Raw genomic sequence first — 21,794 nt, forward strand, 5'->3', positions numbered from 1 at the left:
CAGAATAACAACTTCCAGGAGCAGAAACAAGGGGAGTGCAGCACACACGTCATTTGTCATGGTGAGAATGTCTGATTGATGCTGAAAATCAAAGCAAGAAATATCTATGAACCACAACACAAAAGCACTGCACAATGAATCTCTTAGCTAGCAATTAGACAGCAAGTGAGCAAGTCATGTATAACAAGGATACCTCTACATGTCACTTCAAGAACATTTTAAATACAAGTATCCTTGAAAAAGTGAAGAAAGATAATCAATATGGTGATTAATGACAGTAATTTCACACAAACATCTGGGAAATTAAGCATGCTCTTTAGGAGGTTGTTTCTTGACAGTGAACTTGTGAAGGCATGAATGAGTTGCAAACCAAACTTCACATCAATATTGAACAGTGTGATACCAATGATGACTTATTTCAGCTTGGAAACTTTCTCCAGAAATTACATAGAAATATAAAGATGGCTTCCAAAAATAAGCCTTTTTTTTCAAATACTTTTGTTTTTGGTTGGTTTGTTCTTGTTTCTTGGGTGCTGCTCTTCTTTACAGCTTATCTACTCTGGTTGTTCTGAATTATAAACTTGAATATTTCAGATAAGAACCCCAACCAACCAACCAAAAAACCAAACAAAACAATAATTTAATGGGGAAAGGGGCACTTTAGTGAAAATTTCTGCATGTTGCATTTAATGTGACACACACTGAAGTAAGGGAATATGATTTTCAATTTTTCAAAAACTCCTTTGCATTCTGAAAGTTTTTTGCAGAAGACAGTAATTCAACTTTTGGGTTGAAGGTGACTTGGGTGAATATCAATTAGATATTGATCAAGGTCTAATTTTCTGTACTAGTTAAGTACAGTTGAACTGTGCACCTAAACTTTGCATATTTTATAGCAAAAACCCTTTACCAATACTCTCGTTTTCACCGTCAGCAGCAATGCTGTCAATAGCAAACAGTGCCAACAGACTTGGAGAAGAGGCAGTTTAACTTGTGTATTGTGGGGTTTAGGCCTGAATAATGCTCATTAAGGTGTAATCCTCACAATTCTTAGTTCCCAAAGTTTTCCCAGTTGACTTAGCAGGTGATCTATAAAATACTAATTTTTTATTTTAGCTTCTTTTTTTTTGGAAATTAGTGTGTTCCATGCCATTGTATGCTGCATCATATATGAAGTCATACATGACATATTTGTAAGTTTTGATTCTATTGACAGATATTACTGTCCAGACATTTAGTTCATTTTGTTCACTGTTCGTAATAATTCAAATGACTAGCATAAAAGTGGTTGCCAAGCAGTGATTAAGAATATTTGTTATTCATAATCAGTTTTGTCTAATTGGTTAATCTAGTACTGATTGGAGTTCTTTTTGGGAAGATTTTTGAAAATAGTTCCTGGAAGACGTATCTTGAATTTGGGCCCAAACTTTAAAACAGAAATCTGATTACCTGCAACATAATTATGTGAAAATAGGTCTGAAAAGGGGGTGAGTAATGGCACCAGATTTCTCATATCTTTACTGTGATTGCTAGACATCTAGGTTTTCTGCATGTAGCAGCATCTTTACCTATGAAGTGAATGGTGTTAACAGGACATGGATCAGCTTGGAAGTTATTTTAATTCATATCTTTCAGAAACAACACACTTTCATGAACTTAAAATGCTAAGATACTTAAGACACTCCCTGAAACTTTCCATTCAGAGCTGGTATTCTTCCTAGCAGTCACCTGTAGACTTGGCCAATCCATGGGCCTTTTTGTCTCTCATGTGTGAGAAAGGAACTTTAATCAGTGACTTCTATGGCATCTGTTTAAGTCTGTTCTCTTCCTTTCTTCTTTAATCAGCTAAATAATGGATTTTTTTTCTTTTAATCATAAGCTACTTGTATTTTTAGCAAGTATAAAATGTGCACCTCTGATTTACAATGGAAAAGAGAGCAAGTTTCAGGTAGCTTAGATATGTGATGAGTTTGGGCTCAGGTCTTGGATCAGCTTACAAGCAACTGCCTTCTTTCTGAAACAATAATTTTCAGTTTATCTCCAAATATGTTTAGCTTGTTCCTGGTTTCCTTCACCCACACACATACATGGGCGTAGGAAACCTTAACCGTCTATAGCAGAAGAATTACGTGTTTGCTGACATGAGAGAAACATAGATCTTTGCAATGCTCAGCAGGATGGCCAAAGTTTTAAAAAACTGTCCTTTGCATCATAGTCCTGTGATCTTCTCTTATGACTCAATTTTAAGAAAACCTATATATTTCTTTGTTTGTTTTTTGGCTATTTCCTAACCTGAATCACTGGACTCACCTTCTGTTCACATTATACTTTTCATAATTTGTCTTACAGAAAACAAGGAAATTCAGCCACGTTTTCACTTTTGTAGTAGTTGTGACAGAAATCTCTGAGTGGCTTTTCAGACATTACAGAATTAGGTGCAGTGTCACACAGCCCACTCTTTTCCATACAAATTAGTTTTCCTACTATATTTTGATTAGGAAAAATTAACTAATTTTTTTTACCTTGCTCAGACCATCATATCCATAATATCTCTATACACTGTCATTATCTGTTTAGGCATTCCTCTTCTGAGGCTTAAATTGGCAGTCCAGTCATATTATACAGTATCTAAAGAACAGCAGCTATAAATCTTACAGTAATATACACCAATTAAACCACAATGCCTTTATGAAACTTTTTCTGTTCTCTTATTTATTGACAGATTCTTTTTTGTAATTACAACACAATGAAACAATGGCAAGTACATAAGATGCAATAGTATAAAAAGCCATTTTAAACCCTTCCCTTGGTTAAGACACTTACAGCAGACAAGAACTGCCCCACCCCAATTTCCCCCTTCTCAAATGAAAATGAAAAATAAATATAAATTAATAAATACAAATCAAATCACTGCACAGCCCTTAACTCTTTGATTTCCATGGCAAGAATCATAATGATGATTCTAGCACATGACTTTCTGTGGTTAAAGGTTGCCGCAGCAGTCAAAGGGTTATAGCATTGTAAACATAAGTACTTTGTTGAAAATGTTCAGTCCATGTTAATGGTCTACAAGCAATGAGATTATTATCATGACCCCTTGACCTTTAATGACACAACATTATAAGGAGTTAAAGAGATAATAGCTTGGTGAGCTGTTACATAGATTAATTAACCCATTTGTTTCACAATGCACTATGAGGTCTTGATTTACTAACAAAAGACAACTTGTGTGTAATAAAACACTGTTCAATGCATTGATCAATAAAATCAATTAAACAAATCAGTCTAAGCACCACAAAAATTTTGCCTGATTATACCTGACAGTCATAATACACTTTAGCACCATTTAGTCAGCCTTGCATTGCACACAAACAAAGCTTGTGTTTGTCAGTAGAAGCTACCTGAAGGAATAACATATGTCAGTTATAAAAAGGTTACTGTATAGAATGCTGTGTGAGCCAATAAAATAAAATTAAAAAAAAATAACAATAATAAGACAAAATTTAGTTGCTGAAAGCAAATAAATGCTCCAGTTATTCTGTTACTAACATGCATCCTAATGAGCCAAACACAGGCATGAAATGCATATGGGGCTATGCAGAGAAAAGGGAATAAAAATGAGAAATTTGCATCATATAGAGATATCATTACATCCATGTTCTGACTTATTTGTCACGCGTTGTAAATTAAATGAATAGTTGTTGGGTGGTTCAAGAAGCAGTGCTTGAAGGGAGCTAATGTTTAACAATGTGTGAGTTTTATGGTCATGCTGTACATAAGCCCACTTTCAGAGATAACCTGACAACTGCACCAATATCCTTGTCTCTGCATGAAAGATTGATTTCCTCTTTTTCAGAGATGAAAGATAAACAAATCACAGTGTGGGGAGAGTCCGAATTGTAGTAGCTTCCAGCTAACATGGGAACCAGAACAATTTCTGCTGGAATGAAAAGGAGAAAGGAATGGCAACAAGATGGAAAATAGAATCAGTTGCTAAAAACCATCCAAAAAGCAGAACAACAGAAGAAATCACGTTCTGGTAGATACAAGAGTACAGCACTTGGAGAGAAAGCAAGGTGTGTGTTATTCAGAAAGTAACAGAAACAAAAATGTGGATAAAGCATGGAAAACGATGTATCCTTCTTGTACATATCCATATCAAACTCTACACGCTGACAAAACCAGCTGTACACGCTTGAACTGTTAACAGTACTAAACAGGACTAGAAAGGAGCAGACATCACCTCCTTTGATCAGCTTCTGACCGTATAGGAACACTTATCACATACAATAAACTACAGAAGTCAAACACCTCTGTCTTCCTCTGCAAGATGTGGCTGAATCGTGCAGTGAATCTAATTCCCAGACTACAGCAGCAGACGTCTGAGAGAGCACTTTATAAATTTGTTATTTATGATACGTAAAAAATAGGATCAATCAGAAAACAACGCATAATAGCAAAGCATTCTGCAACAGTGCTAGCTTATTATGCTACAGCAGTAATGTAATGATAGCTGATGTATGTGTATGAACTGACTTGTGTCTGAATATCAGTGGCACAGATTATAGGCATCAGAAAGCAAAGGAGAAATTAAAAATGTTTAAGACCAGAACTGGAAGCACTGGAAATAATACAAACATTTTTTCAAAAGCAGCTTTCTAGACTGCTCACCTCTCACAGATGGCATAAACCATGCATGCAAATGGTATGCAATAGCTGGTATCAAAAATGATAGGTCTATGTTGTTACACTGTTGCACATGTGACCAGGCAAGTAGACACAAGATGCAAATAAGGGGTCCATGATGGTCAGTGGGGCTGTATCATGTCATTTTCATAAAAGACTTAATGGATGGCAGAGAATTCAGTAATCTGAAGTGAGTAATCTGGAGGTCAATGTTGAGGGACTGGACAATGAACAAGATTTAGTGAAAGGTATATATCAAGTTTCTCAAATATTCACAAGAGGTTTTGAGAAGGCACTACCTCTTCACCATAGACACAAAACCTGCAGACTGTAAAATGTCATGTGTGTGATTGAGACAGACAAAAAAAAAAATTATATTGTCTTCTTTTCTCTGTATAGTGAACAGATAATTTCTTACTTGTCCACCAAGAGCATATAAAATTAAATATTACCTTATTTATTCAGGAAATGTGTGAATGCACAGTGAAGAAAAGGGGGTGGAGTGGAATAAAGTTTCATTGTATTTATCAGTTTACATAAAAAAAATGCAATAGATGATCCATCCAAAGGTCATAAAAGTATTTCTATTATATTAAACTCTTCAGGGCTGAGATATCATGGAAATAATGACACATGGGTATAATATAGGCTAATAGAGGTAAAGGTTCTTTGTCCTTCAGTATTTCATCCAGTGGAGTTCTTCAAATGATAGATATGTCTTTGGATATAATTTCTGAAATCAAACATAAGAACATTTCACTGTGACAAGGTTTTGCACAGATCTGGCCAATGTTAGTTTGACTAAATCTCTCTCAAAAGATTTTTGAATGTAGCAGATAAATAATGCACTCTATATATTTGTAGGCTGGTTCAGAGAGAGTAACTATCTGAGGAGCCTTCTGACTGGCTGCTCTCTGGTGTGTTATGACAACAGATACAGAATTCAGTGGACTTCCTACAGCCTAACAGGTATCTTTGCTGTTGGAGACCAGTAATTCTTTCAAAGCTATAACAAACTTCTTGATTCTTTTCTCTTTTATTGTTGATTACACAGCAGCTACATGCAACTTTAGAGGTATCAGTGGTCATTGACTCCTTCCCTTTCTGAGAAAATGGGTTTGTACTTGCAATTATAAACCAAAATGTTCTCATTCCTTTTCTTATATTCTTCTGGAAATGAAAAATGGAAATGTGCTTATGCTGCTTTTTCTGTGTCTGTCTGCAGTCTTTGGCCAAAAGACCTAGTTTGATTTCCTGTGGATCCTAGAAATTGTGGAAAGAAAGTTTATGACTGATTTATGTTTCCTCTGAGAAGGATTTCAGTAGGGTGTTCCTTTAAATCTGTATTTGTCATAGCTGTGAAAAGCTGTGATCCAAGAGCTACCACCTTCAAAGGAATATGTACTGGTAGCAGATAATGAACTGTACATCTTGGACAATGTACAGAAGGGAGGATCATAATCCTTGATCTATCCTATCGAGTGGTTTTTGACCAGATGCAATAAGACAGTACTGTGCATGAACTGACAAGAGATTTTGGGTTTAGAAACACAGTAAAGATAACTGTTAGGCATACAGCTTAGCTGACAGTGTTTTACCAACTGTGTTGCACAGAGTAAAAAGATGATTTACATCATCACACATCCCTTCAATTCTAGATTCCTGTTCAAGATAGAACTTTCTTGGGTATAACCACCTCAGGTATTTCTGTGAGCTGTGTGAGTTTTGACAATGGCTATCCTGAAAGACTTTTTTAATAGTTTTTCATTTACCTCGTGACGCAGGGCCAGAGTTCATAGCACTTTATCATACGAAGTAAAACACAACCATGTAAATACAAGAGGCAGCTGTGCCTTGCAGGTATGAATTATTGTTGACAGGATCATTTAAAACAGTGCTGTAGTTGCTGATGGTGTCTTCTGAATACAAGACATGTACCATTTCCTAAGTGATATAATTCTGCTTATATCCAAAGAGACAAACTGCCTGGAACTGACTCAAACATGGTTACTTACATAAAATATGATCACTATGTGAGCACTTGACAATTTTGTAGCAATAGGCAAGCATACAACAATCATACACAGTATGCGCATCTCTGTTTAAATTAATTGTATGCCTAAGTATGGGGCTGTGTGTTTCAACTGGAATGTATCAGTTGTACATTAGTACTTTTGGAGCTATATATAATATCATGCAATTATGAACACTGAGAAAAATTATAAACCATAATTTTACATTATGAAAAAAATATTTTATTTTGAGGATGCAAATTGATAATAAGGGAATCAAAATTTGTTCATACCTTATAAATGAGTTAACACTGAGTTCCTGCTGACCCTAAGCACTCTCACCTTCCAAAAGGCAGATGATTTTGTGTACAGCCATGTAAGCTATGAATATCTGTGTAGACTGGGTGTTAAACTGTGCCAACACATCAGGATGGAATATGGATTGGAAACATTCTTTTCTGATTTCACACACTACTTTTTGCAAGTGGTGAGCCCATCTGGTGGAGCTACACTGTTCTCTTGCCTGTAAGTAGTAATACTTCACTAAAACTCTTCAAACTCTGTTGTCATATTGTTAAGGGCTAACCAGGTACTTTAGGAAGTTATTTTATCCCAGCTTCCCAGAAAGCCAGTTCCCCAAATGATGGATGGGCAAATGGATGAACCAGGACACATGTATGCACACAATGAAAGTGATTATTCAATGTGCTAGTGCCAGATGGCAAGATGGGGAGCATGTTCAGTATATATTTTACTGCAACAACAACAACAAAAAAATCATTGGCATGAAAAGCTACTGAATTAAGATATGCCAATAGCTCACCAAGGAGATTAATACTGTAGTTCTAAAAAGTATGTGATGCAATTTCATCAGGTACAAATTACTATTAACTAAATAGAAAGCTTTGGTTTATGTGGTGGCTATTATAACTATCATCTGTGAACAATGTCATTTTACAGAAGCAGAAGAAACTGAGCTGTGTGACTGAAAACCTTTGTGCCATCATAAATGCCTGGAAAGTGTAATGATCATTGTTTATGCAGTTTTACTATGACAGCACGTAGCAGAGTGCTGCATGCACATCCAAGAGTAGAAAATTGTCTTCAGCATGCTAGTTTACATCAGCATTTCTTCATTTATGTCTTCTCTGACTCTAAAATTTATTTAATCTATACTGTGGGCAGTACTTAAGGCTGTTTATACAGAGCAAATGTACTTTATGTACACCTCTCACAGAATGCCATATCTCAAAGACATAATGGGCAGCTGCAACTGCAGATGTTAGTAACCTGACTAAAATTTGTACATGATATGCTAAACCTTATGTATAGTGGGAAACAAGAGCTGTTTATGATGCATCTGTTTAATGCTGTCTACATGCTACTTTGAAATACATTCTAATTTAGGAACAGATGCTTGCAGTGGTCGCATACTGATGACCCTTCAAAATATGACCTCCTGATTAGTGCTGGTCTTTCCTAGGTACATACACACATCAAATAATGCCACATCATACAGAATCTATGATGCCTAACATTAGATCAAGCATCAAATGGAACCAGTCTGCAGCAAGTGATTGTATGCTTTTGGTGCTTACCAGACATCTTCAGCATTGATGGCACTGATGACAATGTCTTTCTCTATCAGCCTCTGTCATCTGAGATAGTAAATCACAACAATGGGTTGGGCAGATTTGACTCACACATTCCATTTTTCATGAGACCAGTGACAGATAATTCACTGATTTGCATGCATTAATCAGAGATTAATTTTATGAGTATATGGTTCATTTACACCTGATTTTGTAACTGACATATGTTTAAAATTGTCTTGTCTTATGTGAACCACTGTTTATCTGCAGTCTGTGTATTGTTAGCTAAGGATGTACCCTAACATTGCAGTACTGTTGTATTGGTCATGGCTATCCCATCATATTCAATAACAGGTTATCTATTCCTTAGCTCCCACACAATGTTATTTGATTTACAGGATATCTGAATACCTAAGTGGCCAGTGACATTTGTTCCCTCCACTGATAATAACGATTTTCCTCATGGCTCATAGGGTTGCAGTCATCTATTTATACTTCTGGAAACAGAGACATCCAAACACAACCTTGACAACAACAAAAAGTGACAGAGAGCTACTGCTCCATAATGGCTGCTTCACATCTCCTGCTGCCATGGTGCATGGTTTCACCTATGTAACTGGTAAGACAACTTAGGCCATGTTGTGGGAAGACATGGGAGCCAGGATAGAGCAAGCCCCTGCAGTCATAATTCTTGCTCCTCAGCCCAGTGATCTTGTGCTATCTCCAGTTTAGGCTGCTAATGGTGTGGTAGCTTTCATTTCTACTTCCTTGAAAATGCAGTGACTGGAACATTCACTCTTCAGTTTGCTATGTGCCTTTTCTAAGGTTTGCCTTAGCTATGATTCAAATTAAAAAAAATAGAATAGGAATGTAATACTTCCACTGTTTATAGGTAGACCTACTTTCTATTCTATGCACTTTCTTCTAACCAACAAGATAGAATTTGATTCTATAAAAATTTGGTACCAAAGCTACATTTAACTGACACTAAGTTTGTGAATTAAGACCCCCCAATAAGAGTTGAAAGTTCAATAATTAAGCCTTACACTCTGTTCTTAACCCACAGTCCAAATGGTGCAGAAGTCTTTATCAACCAACCGGGTACATGAAGTACATCTCTAAGAAAAAAGTTTGTCTGTCCCTTATGCTTGAATCTATTAGCTTCTATAATTTTAATTCACAAAATCAGCCTTAAACATTTTTTTTCTTTAATTATCCCATCCCTTTGCCCCATTTTGAAAGAAGAAAAAGAAGATCATAGGAATATATAAAATACGTATTACATTTATTCAGGAGACTTGAAAGGGCTCCTTTGGAGCCATTTGAGTCTCTCTATCCCAGCCTATCCAGTAAATATACAGTTACATAGTTTTAATTTTTTTTTATAAAAATTATTTTTGTCTACAGTCAATAACCTTTTCATTACATTAAAAGGCTAGAGGAAACACTGCCATTATCTGCTTAGGCCTCCTGCATCATACATACTCTGAAAATACACGACCCTGTATAGTCAGCTTGATAGACTGTAACTGATTAATGCAATACATATTCAGTTTTGTATTGTTCCACAGTTGAGATCATAACAATAGCAATATGGAAATGTTTATTAAAAACTTTATGAAAAAAGTTACGGCACATGAGCAGGAGCCCAGATTGCAGAACTGAAAATAATTTCAATTTGTATTTTCTTAACTCTCATAATTATAGGCCCTGGAAGAAAAACAACTGTTCAAAATATAACATTGTCTTAGAACTTTCACATCATTTGAGTTCAAAACTAGACCAGGCAACATCACTAGTTTACTCTGAAGTTATCTGAAACTAGCCAGTATGTATTTGGGAATTACGGTGAAAACAAATGCTCCTACATCTTTTACTTAAAGCAAACCTTTATGACTGTGTTATAGCCTACTGAAAGTAGGAGTATGTAATAGAAATGCTGACACAATCTTTCTTTGCATGACATAAACATGCCAATGTAGTATTATTTTTCCTCCTTTCTCTGTATATAACATATATGCACTTTTAAGTAAAAGAAGATAGATCAATCAATTGATCATGTATCCATGTATCTATGATGTACCATATACCAAGCACTAGACTTATTACACTTACCTTCCTGCATAATTAAAGTTAAATTCTCCAAATACAAACATTTTTGTTACCTTATCAAAGAACAACAGTTTACATGCTCGGGCACTTCATTACTGTCAGGGAAACAGTTGCACAAAAAATTAAAGCTGCCATGAAAGTTATTTTAAAATTGAATTGAAAATTTTCAAGTCAATAAAAAAAAACAGATGAGATGCTGTTCTGGTGTAAAGATAATATAAGTTCTCCCATTGTAGAGGAAAATCAAATGCAGAATAAGTAGTGCTGTTAGTATTTTCCACCAACAATGCAAGGGACAAAACTGGAACAGCAACATGAATCATTTGTTCTGTTTGTAGCGTAACATAAATTAGTTTGTTGAAAATAAAAAACCTTTCCCTGGATTAAAATATGTACGTATTTGTATGTGTGTGTTTACAAGTATACAAACACACACACATTTTAATATATATGACAAACAGGCATAGAATTCCAAATTCGTCAAATGAGTTGATGTGTAGTAAATATGCTACATTACTTAAACTGTCAATTAATCTATGTTTTCAGCAACAACAGAGTTGGATTTACTGAATAATGTTATGGGCTAATATTGCTGCACTTCTAACCTACAGTATGAAGTACCTCTACGTAACATCTCCAAAATGCCATCTGCATTGCATATCTGTTGTAAAACTATATCTTTTTCTAATCTTCATTTTTGTTAGCCGTACATATGTATATCATCTGTTTATGCTCTAAGAAATACGTTTGCAATGCTTTATAGCATGCCACATATGTTCATAAAATAAGTCCTCAAATCAATATAAAACCATGTAATTGAACAAAAAGGCATACTATTTGTCATGCTATGCTCAATATAAATATAAATTCAGGCAGTCAAGCTATCCATTACCAAAATAATAATAACAATAATATATATCTATATATACCTACACTCTCTAAAAAAGTGATCCAGTTATGTGGATTAAGAAACCAGTATGAAATTAGTTGAATGTAGTACAAAAGTTTCAGTTTATGTAAAAGCCATACTGGCCATTTCAAGTATTTTAATATTTTCCTATAATCTTTTCATTAATAATTAGCTATTTGTAGAAAATTATAATTTTATAGCTGAAAATTGTATCCAAGTTAAATAAAAATTAACTTCTACTGTAGTTCATTTTAGAGTGTGCATGTATACATAGCAAAATACCCTTCTACAGATCTATCATAAATATTTAGGTTTATGTCCATTCTTTTCTATGAAAACACTTCAATTTTTTTTCTTGAATTCTGGATGATGTATATCAGGCTTTTAAGAAATAAAACTTGGTCTTAGGTCCATTTGCAACACCAGATTCCCTTCAGTTTGTGCCAGTTTGCAAGTTAAAGGTCAAAGATCAAAGACATAGGACAGTACACTTTAAGAAAATTCAGACAGTGAAGCTGTTCACAGAAGACAATGTTTAACTTGGTAATGACAGTCAACAGGTCAATAATCAAGTTCAAGGCAAGCTGTTCATTGTTGCAAAAGCTACTCCCCTCAAATCCCGCTTTCATAAAAAACCAGGTGTCTGACTTTGGGGTGCATCATTCTGACCACCTTTAATAAGTTCACAGCCCAGTGAACTGTAAAGCCTATCACTGCAAGAAGCAGCTCCTAAAATCAATAAAGAGGTCTGTCAGTTGCTGACTTTCTCTAGGAAAAAAATATTGATACAAAACCTGCTCTGCAGGTCACATGAAAATGACAATACTGCTGTTAGCACAAATTACACAGAATGACAAAACGCTTTGGTGGTCCCTTGGCTCTGTCAGTGATAATCATGTTTGGCTGAAGGCCAGAAATTTTGACTAACCTTTGAGAACTATGATGAACATGCAAAGGGGTAACACACCAGAGGATATTCATGCAATTATCAGAGTCATTTTAGCTTTCCTTTGAAACTGTAACTCTACCTCTGTGGAGGCAAATTGAATTATCATGCAACATAGTTTAAAAGAGAAATTCAAGATGCTTAAGAGGCGAAGTTATAAAACTGTTGCCAGTTCAGAAAATTCTTGGTAAATGGTAGAAGTTATTAAAATAGGCTTGGTTCCTTTAGCCAGAAAGTAGCTGGTAAATATATTCTGTTTTCTATTTATGTTACAGAATGTTTTTCTAGTAATGCAAATAATTAAAACACTCGCACTCACAGGAAATCTGTTTTGAAAAAACTGATTTTCTTTAAAAAACCTGTATTACCCAAACACAATCCTATAATTTAATGACAACCAAGATTAACATCCAACAGACTCTGAAAAAGGATGCAATAGTTCTCAAAGGGTTACACCACCAATGTAATACCAGCGTAAAGTGTCTTGATAGCATGACTGTTGCTTTAGTTCATTGAAATCCACTTCAGAGACACACTGCTTTTTACCATGCTTTGGAATGAGTGCTCCTGACAGACCTATGAAAGGCCTGGGCAGTTGGCTTCGTACAGCTTGGGAAAGATTATGCAGGAAAGCCAACCAAAAATCAAACAAACCAATAAAAAGGTTCTGCTTGAATATAGTGACGAATATAAATGAGTTTAAAACATTGAGGATGTAGCCCAGAGCAGCTGTATAAACACAAAATGAATGTATCATTAAGGCTGTTACTATATTGCAGATATTTTGGCCCCTTGTTTGTTGGAAAAATGGCTGTCCCAAACAGTCTGAAGTCCTGTATGTCATCTGAGCCTCCACCTGACAACAAAACTGGAAGTAGGAGTATAGGACTTTATCCGTAGCAGACAGAAAGCAATCCTCTTTGGAGACAAAGCTGTTTTGGGTCTTCTCACTTTCCTGAAAGTTCCGTTGTGGGTTGTTGTGTTTTTCTAAAAAAATTCACTTTCAGCAAAAAATTTTTCAAAGGGGAACAGGCCTTAAGGGACAACTGTAGAAACATTGGAGATTTTTTTTGTTTTGTTTTTCCTCTTCATTAGTTAATCCTGATAGTTTATAGGGCATTGAGCACGCAGAGGAAAGGCCTAAATTGAATGACAAAGAAAGACAAAGGACTGAAGAAACAGCAGATACTGTGTATCATGGAAGTTTCCCAGATGAGCGAATCGCCACTCATGCGCAGGACAGGCAACCCCCTGGGTTTTAAAGATCAGCTTTGTTTCAGACTGACAGATGCCCGCTCCTAGCTAGGAAACAGCTCTTGTGTTGAATCTCAAGTTACCACAAACTCCTGGGAGGGAAGAAAAAAAAACCAAAACCTACATCACACCCACTCTTGCATAGAGCGTTTGCAGTACAGTATGTGGCGGGGTGTTCCTTTCCTTTTGAACTGGAACACAGTGTAAACCAAGACAAGGAGGCACAAGGCCAGGATGCAGGGAATGACGATGGCTATGGCTTTCACAGTGCTGGCTGTGTTGTCCAGTTTGATGACAATGTCAACGTCATCTTGAGGGCTGTGTCGGTCTTTATCTCGATCTGTTGGTCCATCACAACCCATAAAATCCTTGAGGATGGATCTGGGATAGCCAGGTTCCACCCTGAGCATCTGGTTATTGAATTTCCAGTACTCTTTTCCTTTGTAGAAATATGTGAAGCCTGAGGAAGAAAATTGAAATTATTCATGGTCATATTGGATCGAATCACATCATCAACACACTATGACTGAAACTACTGGTATCTTTTTTTTTTTTGCAATTAAAACATTAAAAATAGACTTCAGTTCTAGGTCTTTCAAATCTTTACAGATTTTGTTTCTTATTGTTTCTAGAGAATCTAACATTGGGGTTTTTTTTGGTTTGGTTTTTGTTTTTTAATAAACTGGGATTTTATTTTCTTACATTACTACAGAAAAATAAAGGAATTCCACAGAATATGATCTTTGAAAGATAAGGGTCCATGTGGTCTCTTCAGCTGCTGAAAATCCAACCAGTCCTCAGGGCCAGGATTTTAAAGCATCACAACCTCTTCAAGATGAGAAGTCTACTGAAACAAATTGCAATGCTATGCTAGCCAGAAATGAGAACTGACCCTCTTTACAGTCACATAGCCAGCTCCTGTACTTCAGAAGAAGGAAACTGGATGAAATACCAGCTTTGGCAAGAGCAAACAGGTGTAGCAAGATTTAAAGTTTCTGCAAAGTGCTTGTATTTGATTATTAATTCACAATTCAGTCATATTACTAAACATGCCTAAATGGAGAAAAACCCCTTGTCACTTTGCCAAAAATCTGCATTTCTTTATTATCCCAGCTGAAAAATAGCAAGAAAAAAATCCATCAGGATGGGTGAACTTCCTACTGCTTATGAACTGAATGCAAACAGTTGGATTTATGCTTAGCTTCACTTTATAGACCCTAGTGTATTTCCTGCAGTACTTGAGTCAACTAAGAACACCAAGAAGGATTGGGCACTATTTGTCATATGAACAACGCTTCCTGAAAACATCAGTGACTGGCTATCTGGAGATAATATTAGTAATCACCTATTTAAATAGCAGTTAGTTTCTTTTAATTCTACAAAAAAAAATTACTTGATAGCATATTTTGCAGCTCAAACTGTAAGAACACCCTCATTATCTACTGCCATTTTCCCAAACACTTAGAAAGTTAGAACATTATTCTACATTTTCTATTTATGTCATTTTAAAGGCCTTCCTAGCTACTGAAAAGGTAGGATTTTCCTTTCCTTAATCTGTACTGTTGGTTTATCTATAGAAAGGTACAATACTGATTATAAAGAAAAAAAGAAAAGAATAGCAGAGTTATATTAAAACAGTAGTTAGGAGGCTAGGTCACAAAATACCTTCTATTCTGATTGGAACAAAACTAAAAAGAGGACTATAATTCTTTACTATGATGTAGTTTTAAAATTTCAGCATATATCAAGTTCCTTAAAGCAATCTGTATTTTAAATAAATAATACTCTAAACTGAAGAATTTCAGCATTCTGAACCCCAGGTTATGCTATCCTTGCATTTCATATACTAATGTGTACGTAAGAAAGCACTGTACGTACTGGACCTGGATAAGTATTTCAAGTATAGAAATCTGATATATTATCAGTATTTTAATACATATAGAATAAATACAGATATGACATTTCTAAATCTGTATTCTTGCAAATATACAGAATACATACAGGTATACATCAAATGTACATATAAGTAATAATACTGACATTAGCTAGCATTAATTGTTATTATACTGAAAGATCAAATTAAAACTGTTAAAATCAAAGCAGCAAAGGAATTACCAGCCTCTATAGAACCAATAAAAAATCTTCAATCAGAGCATATTTTCCACTGGGAAATTCTGAAGGTAGTTTAAACTTCTACTTAGAAAGTTCTGCTTTGCTGAGACAGGAACCAGGATAACAGTCAATAAGATTCAGAAGGATGGAAATCACAAGCAGAGAAGGGTAGTTTGAGAGACTGGGCAGTTTTACTACTTCTCATGGCAGAATGAGTGATGTCACACAACTGTTGAAAGTGCTTTCATCTGTTTGACTTGTTGAGCCTGCTTTGTGAGCTGCTCCTTACCATTTTCAAGGTGGTAGAACCCGACAATGGTGAGCACAATACCTGACCCAAACAGCATGAAAGGACATAGCAGTCACTAATGTGGCAAATAGGAATTCAGACTAGAAGTACTAGCAAGCACAAGGCAAAAAAAGCCCAGTGGACTAATAGACTACATTTTCTCTTCTCTCTAAAAATTGCCTCACTATTCACTTTAGTAGTATTTCTAGTTGAGAGATAAGATTTTCTATGCTGCTCTCAAGGCAGAAAGAAAGCTTTCACCAATCTGGAGAAGTTTGTGTGATCTCAGATTCTATGGAACAACAAAAAGGAAATTTCTTCTTCATCTCTTCCTTGGAGTTTCTACCACAGCATTAGTATCCAAATCACAATATGGAAGTATCAAGGATAGTTTCAAAGATGTTACCTGAGCCTAACCAAGTTTCTAGGACACAGAGTCGGTATGCTGACTCAAGTAGGAAATTGTTTTTTCTTTCTTTCCCAAGCCTTTTACTGCAAGATTACCTGAAATTTTTGTGGACAGTGAAGAAACCCCTTTATGATCAGATTTATTGCAGGTAATCATTTGCATGGTTTACACAATAGAAAGAGAAGGGAAAGAAGAAAGTATTCTTTGAAATTAAATGAATTAACTGGAAGATATGTTTTCAGGTGTTCCTTTACAAAGATAATGTAGCAAAACGTATCAACTCTACTTCTGCTCAAAGAGAAGAAAACAATTTTGAAAGGAAAACAGTTTCGGGCAAAATGTAATCAACTTCTTTCCAACTAAGCAGTGGCAATTCTTATTTTCATCTGCTATTGTTTCTTTCCATCCTCATGCAAACAACAGTGGAGTTGTGAACTGTTTCTTAATATTTCTATTTTCTTGATTTCAGGGAAATTTTCTTAGTGGTCTCCTTGGGAACTTTATGGTGTTATTTTCAATCCCTCTTTCTGCCTTTGGGCCTTTTTAGCCTTTCTGAGAAGCCCAAGAATGACCTCTTTCCCCTCCCCTCCTCCACTATCTCATGTCATGTTTTACCATCGTCCTTATTCAAAGAGTCAGACTATCAAAGCCACTGGGGTAAAAAAGAGAAGCAGCTTTGCTGTAGTCAAGATTCTTTCCTGACCTACCAAGGAGTGTTCTGCCACTGTAGTGTTTTCAGAAACACTGGTCTCAGTGTTACAGAAAGATAATTTAAATTTGTAATGAGAGACATGTGTACCTGAGCTCAGCACAGAAAATTTATTATGGGGAATGCAGTCAAGGTAAGAAACACATACATACATATATATATATATTATATTTCTTTGAAAATATACTTGAAAATAATGAAAGGAAGAAAGCAGAGGTTGTATCCATTATGTTTGTCTGCGCATACATAATGTTTGTGTCTGTTTTCACATGCATCTGTGTTTACAAACAGCTATTGAGTGCAATGTGTGCAGAGTATCCTCTTGACTGACCTACTTCCCAGTTAAAACAAATAAATACAACACAAAAAAATCCAGTCTATCCAAAAGGCCAGAATCTAGAGAGAGTTTCTGCTTCTGGATGGAACAGAGACAAAGCAAGGAAGCAATAAAACATATTTCTGAAAAAAAAAAAAAAAACCCAAACCAAAAACCAATCCAAACCTAAACCCCCCAGAACCCCCCAAACATTTCCATGGTAAATTACTTAATCAAGTTATGAGAATTAAATGATTTATACAAGAAAATAATTTTTTATCTGCTTATTAAAAGGAAATTAAAATAATATGACAGTATATCTGTGTGCTGCCTGTGAGGCAAATGGAACCTACTAATAAATAAATCACATATGCCATACAACAATTCTCCGACAATGATAAGTGATGATAAATGCATGTTTTTATTCCTGTCAAAGGGATTTCAACTCTGAGCAACTGAGCACTGTGTTGGCAGCCTTCCAGCAGCCCCTGAGAAGCATTGAATTCTTGTAAGATGGAGATTGGGCTGCCCTCATTCATTTGGAGGTGAAGCCAGATGAGATTTTAGTTTCCTGTGATGATGCATCTTGAAACAGGCAATAGCATTTCAGACTAACATCCCTGTGGTCTGCATTTCTGAATCATGGGCTTATGACATCTTTTATTTACATAGATTCCTAGGGATATTTCTGCTTAGATAAAGATTTTGCTTCCCTTTCCTAGTTCAGAATAAAAATAACACCTTCTAAACTGTTTAAACAGTCAATATCTTGACAATTTGAATTTGTTTAGGAAGCTTGCTTTAAGAGGTACTTTTTAAGAGGTACTGCAGAGAACAAAAATAATTAAGTGAATTAAGACACAAGAAAAAAAGAGTAAATTGAGGTTTATTATACTAAATTTGAAAGATTTTTTCTCTGTTGTGCTAAAAAGTACATGCAAACAGCCATTTCCACAATGGCAAGTTCCACAACAGGAAATATTCTGATCATAAATCAAGAATTCCCTCCTTACTTAACCTGAATACTCAATCACCACTCTATTACTCTATCTCACATAAAAGGTGTTAGTAAATCATTAGAACAGGAATTAGAACATACCATTTTCTTTGTGGACAAAGGCTCCCTGGGGAGATTCTGGGATGCCTTTCCATATTGTGATTGGTTTGGGATAACCAGGGTCCATGGATCTCATTTCTTCACTGTACCTCCAATACCTGAAATGTTTTATAAAGAAAAAGAAAAAATCAGCTAAGTAACTACATTTTTCTGCCCTCTAACATTGCTACATTCTTTAGCCACAAATGGGAATTCTTGACTTCTTTTCTTTGAACATACAACCAGACTACAAAGAAATATATTTGCTGACTGGACAACTGTTTCATGTAAACAGAAAGATAAAAGACATATGTACTTTGACAACTAAATCAGTATGAATCTCACTTATAATTGCAGCAGTTCTGATGCCTCAGACTTCTACATGGTGACAGAGATGCAACATATGCAAAAATATATTAATGTTTTTAGGTAATATTTTAATTATGAAAATGTCAGTAGATTAAGATTAAAATACTCCCAGCAATCCTAATTTAACTCCTTATATGTATGCATTACATAGCTTCTCATTTCATTATCATTAGATACAAAATTTAACCTGGTTTTGTGCTTTTTTTTGTCAGCTAAGCTTTTTCCAATTTAAAAAGCTTCAGAATGTAGCCTGAACATGTAAGAAGTATTCACTATTATCTAATACTTACAGTTACTGTTGATTATTTCTTGCTGGTTCTAAGAATTAGTACACTGTATCTCTAGTACCTCTGTGTATTCGGATACAAGATTTGGATGGGTCATTTGGATGTTTTGATTAGCTCCACTACTTTAGGGCATAGTTTCCTGGAAGATTTTTATTTTTCTTTTTCCCAGAATCAGTCTTATTCATGTAAAAATTACACTAAAAGCAACCACTCGACATTTCAGAACACCAAAAGCCTGAAAAAGTATCACTTTCCTTCATAATCTAGTCACTGCAAAAAACTTGACCCTTTTTCTTTTTATTTGACTTCAACTTTTAGAAGCCCTTGTTATGATTGTTCCTGACATATTAAAGAATCCTTAAGTGGATGATATTTTGTCCCTGCAAAGGTTCTTAAGACAATCTAATCAATTCACATATTAATGTTTTTAAAAACCAAAATGGTTTAAACTCCTCTGAATTCTCCCTGTGGGGCAGTCCTTTGGCTTTAAACTTTCAATTAAATTAAAAGGTGAAGATTTCAAGTGGGTTAAAAGTTGGCAAGTTACATTAAAATCATTTGTAGTTATTTTTTCTTTCTTATGCATAAATTATTTTTATAGCCTGATTCCTTAATCTAGTCACATAGGCACCAGTAACCAGCCAATGACGCTCTTTATTTTGAAATGTAACATCTTTCTTTTTCAGACTCAACTATTGGAGGCAAATTAGTTACTTGGCTTTCTTTTTCACTTAGTTTTAAAACAGCACAAAAATTTGACTTGGTTATGTGCTTTCCTCATCATGAGTGTTGGAAAAAATTTTGTTTTTTTTTTAAAAAAAGCTTTAATATTAAATTGCATATGTCAATTTGTAGTGCAATATTACAGTATTGCTAATTATCAGCTGCAGTGTTCTAAACATATTATATGATGTACATTAATTTCTTAACAGATCCATGAATACTATTAGTGTCCCAGAATCCTAAGTACCAAACAGTAACAAAAGCAGTCATTATATTCTTAATAATACTAATACAGACATTACAATTATTAATAAAGAATAATTTGTCTCTGAGGACTCAGAATTTGCAGTGATACATCAATCAACAAACATAGCAACATCCTGAAACCCCATAAAATCCTTCAGTCAGGTAACTTATTTTTATAGACAGTGAAATGAAGGCATAGAGACACTAAGTGACCAGTACAATTCTCTTTCAGGATTCAAAAGTAATTCAGATTTTACAATTTTTTCCTGTTCTTCATTAATCCTAAAAGTAAGTGTTCCTTCAGAAGGGAACTGTAATATTTATTTAAAAATAATTCCAAAGGAACTGCTCAAATTGTTCTTTCTTTCCCTGGCTTAGCTGTTATTTCCCTTTCTTACCCTGTTTTTAAATAGTAGCAGAGAAGTAATTTTCACTGACCTTAAAAAGGTTTTCATCATGCCTTGCCTGTTTATGTGACAGGGTTTAGAAATGTGTGTAAAAAGGAGCAGGTAAGAGCGTGTGTAACTACATTACTTTGAATACTAAGTTTATATTTGTGACAACTATGACTCACTGATGACCTATAAATTTTTTTTTTCCACTGGACATACATATATACTCATATACTTATAGAATAAACTAGGTTGGCAAAGACCTTTAAGATCATCTAGTCCAACCATTACTCCAGGACTGCCAAGACCACCACTAATCCATATCACTGACAGCCTCCTCTACATGGCTTTTTAACATTTCAGTATATTCACACAAATATGATTTAGTTTATAAGAAATATGCTTCCTTGCATAATTCCTATACCAACCTATCTCCTTTGAAAAAGTAGGTTTTCCCAACATCTTCCCACCAAATTGCTGAATCAATGCCATGGGAAGGTATTCCGCTTCCAAGAGTTATCAAATCATGAGGATAACCTGGCTGGAGAGTAGTGTCCTTGAAACCCAGAACTTGTTACCTGTACAAAAGCATATATACACATAGATATACGTGTGTTAGTCTTCAGTACTATCAATATTAATATTAATACATACTGAAGAAATAAGAAAGACTCCCAAAGGGCTACAGTGGTTCTGCCAAACACAAATGAAAAATGTTCTATCACTGTAGATAATGCAAAATTAAATATGCCTTACAGATACCTTGCATTTATAAAGCACCTTCAGTTCAGTAAGTCCACAGAGTATTTTGATATCAACTATATAGGGTTCAAATGCAGAATGAAAATGAAATAATCTCAGGAGGCTCTATGACTGGTAATGTAATACATTTGCAGCAATAATACACAACAATTTTACATTTTATTAGGAAAGAAGAGTGAATGTTAAGACAAAAAAGGTAAGAAAGCATAGAAATAAATAAAAAATAGAAAATCCTAGCCTCAAAGAGACCATATAATTTTGTTACTTTGCACTCTCCTGTTTCTCAAGAAATTAAATTACTCATGAAGGATGTACAGATTATTTAGATTATTTCTGAAATGACCATAGAATTTAAAATATTTTTAATCATATTTTCTTTACTGTGGCCTAAAGACAAAACTGCAGTTCTGAAATCCCACAGCTGAAAACCTTGTGTTTCTGAAATCAATGGTGGTTGCTTTTAGTACCAGTGGCAGTAAGATTTAACCTTTGGCTGTGGGTGACAAATCATTCAAAACTACCCGCTTGACTTTTGCATGCTGATAATACAAGGTAAATGCATGACTCTTAGC

At 35.1% G+C, this 21,794-nt stretch overlaps 1 protein-coding gene across 1 annotated transcript; it reads right to left on the minus strand.

Annotated features, from left to right (window-relative positions):
* Positions 1 to 13,637: 13,637 nt before the first annotated feature.
* On the minus strand, positions 13,638 to 20,988 carry LOC117438834 (matrix metalloproteinase-16-like). The gene is made up of 3 exons (XM_034074218.1): positions 20,889 to 20,988; positions 18,447 to 18,562; positions 13,638 to 13,972 (listed from the first exon to the last, which is right to left on the minus strand). The coding sequence occupies exons 2-3, from the start codon at positions 18,538 to 18,540 to the stop codon at positions 13,638 to 13,640; spliced, it is 429 nt and encodes a 142-aa protein (XP_033930109.1). The 5' UTR covers positions 18,541 to 18,562; positions 20,889 to 20,988.
* Positions 20,989 to 21,794: the final 806 nt, after the last annotated feature.

The sequence above is a fragment of the Melopsittacus undulatus genome, unplaced genomic scaffold (assembly GCF_012275295.1).
Source record: "Melopsittacus undulatus isolate bMelUnd1 unplaced genomic scaffold, bMelUnd1.mat.Z mat_scaffold_668_arrow_ctg1, whole genome shotgun sequence".
NCBI lineage: Eukaryota > Metazoa > Chordata > Aves > Psittaciformes > Psittaculidae > Melopsittacus > Melopsittacus undulatus.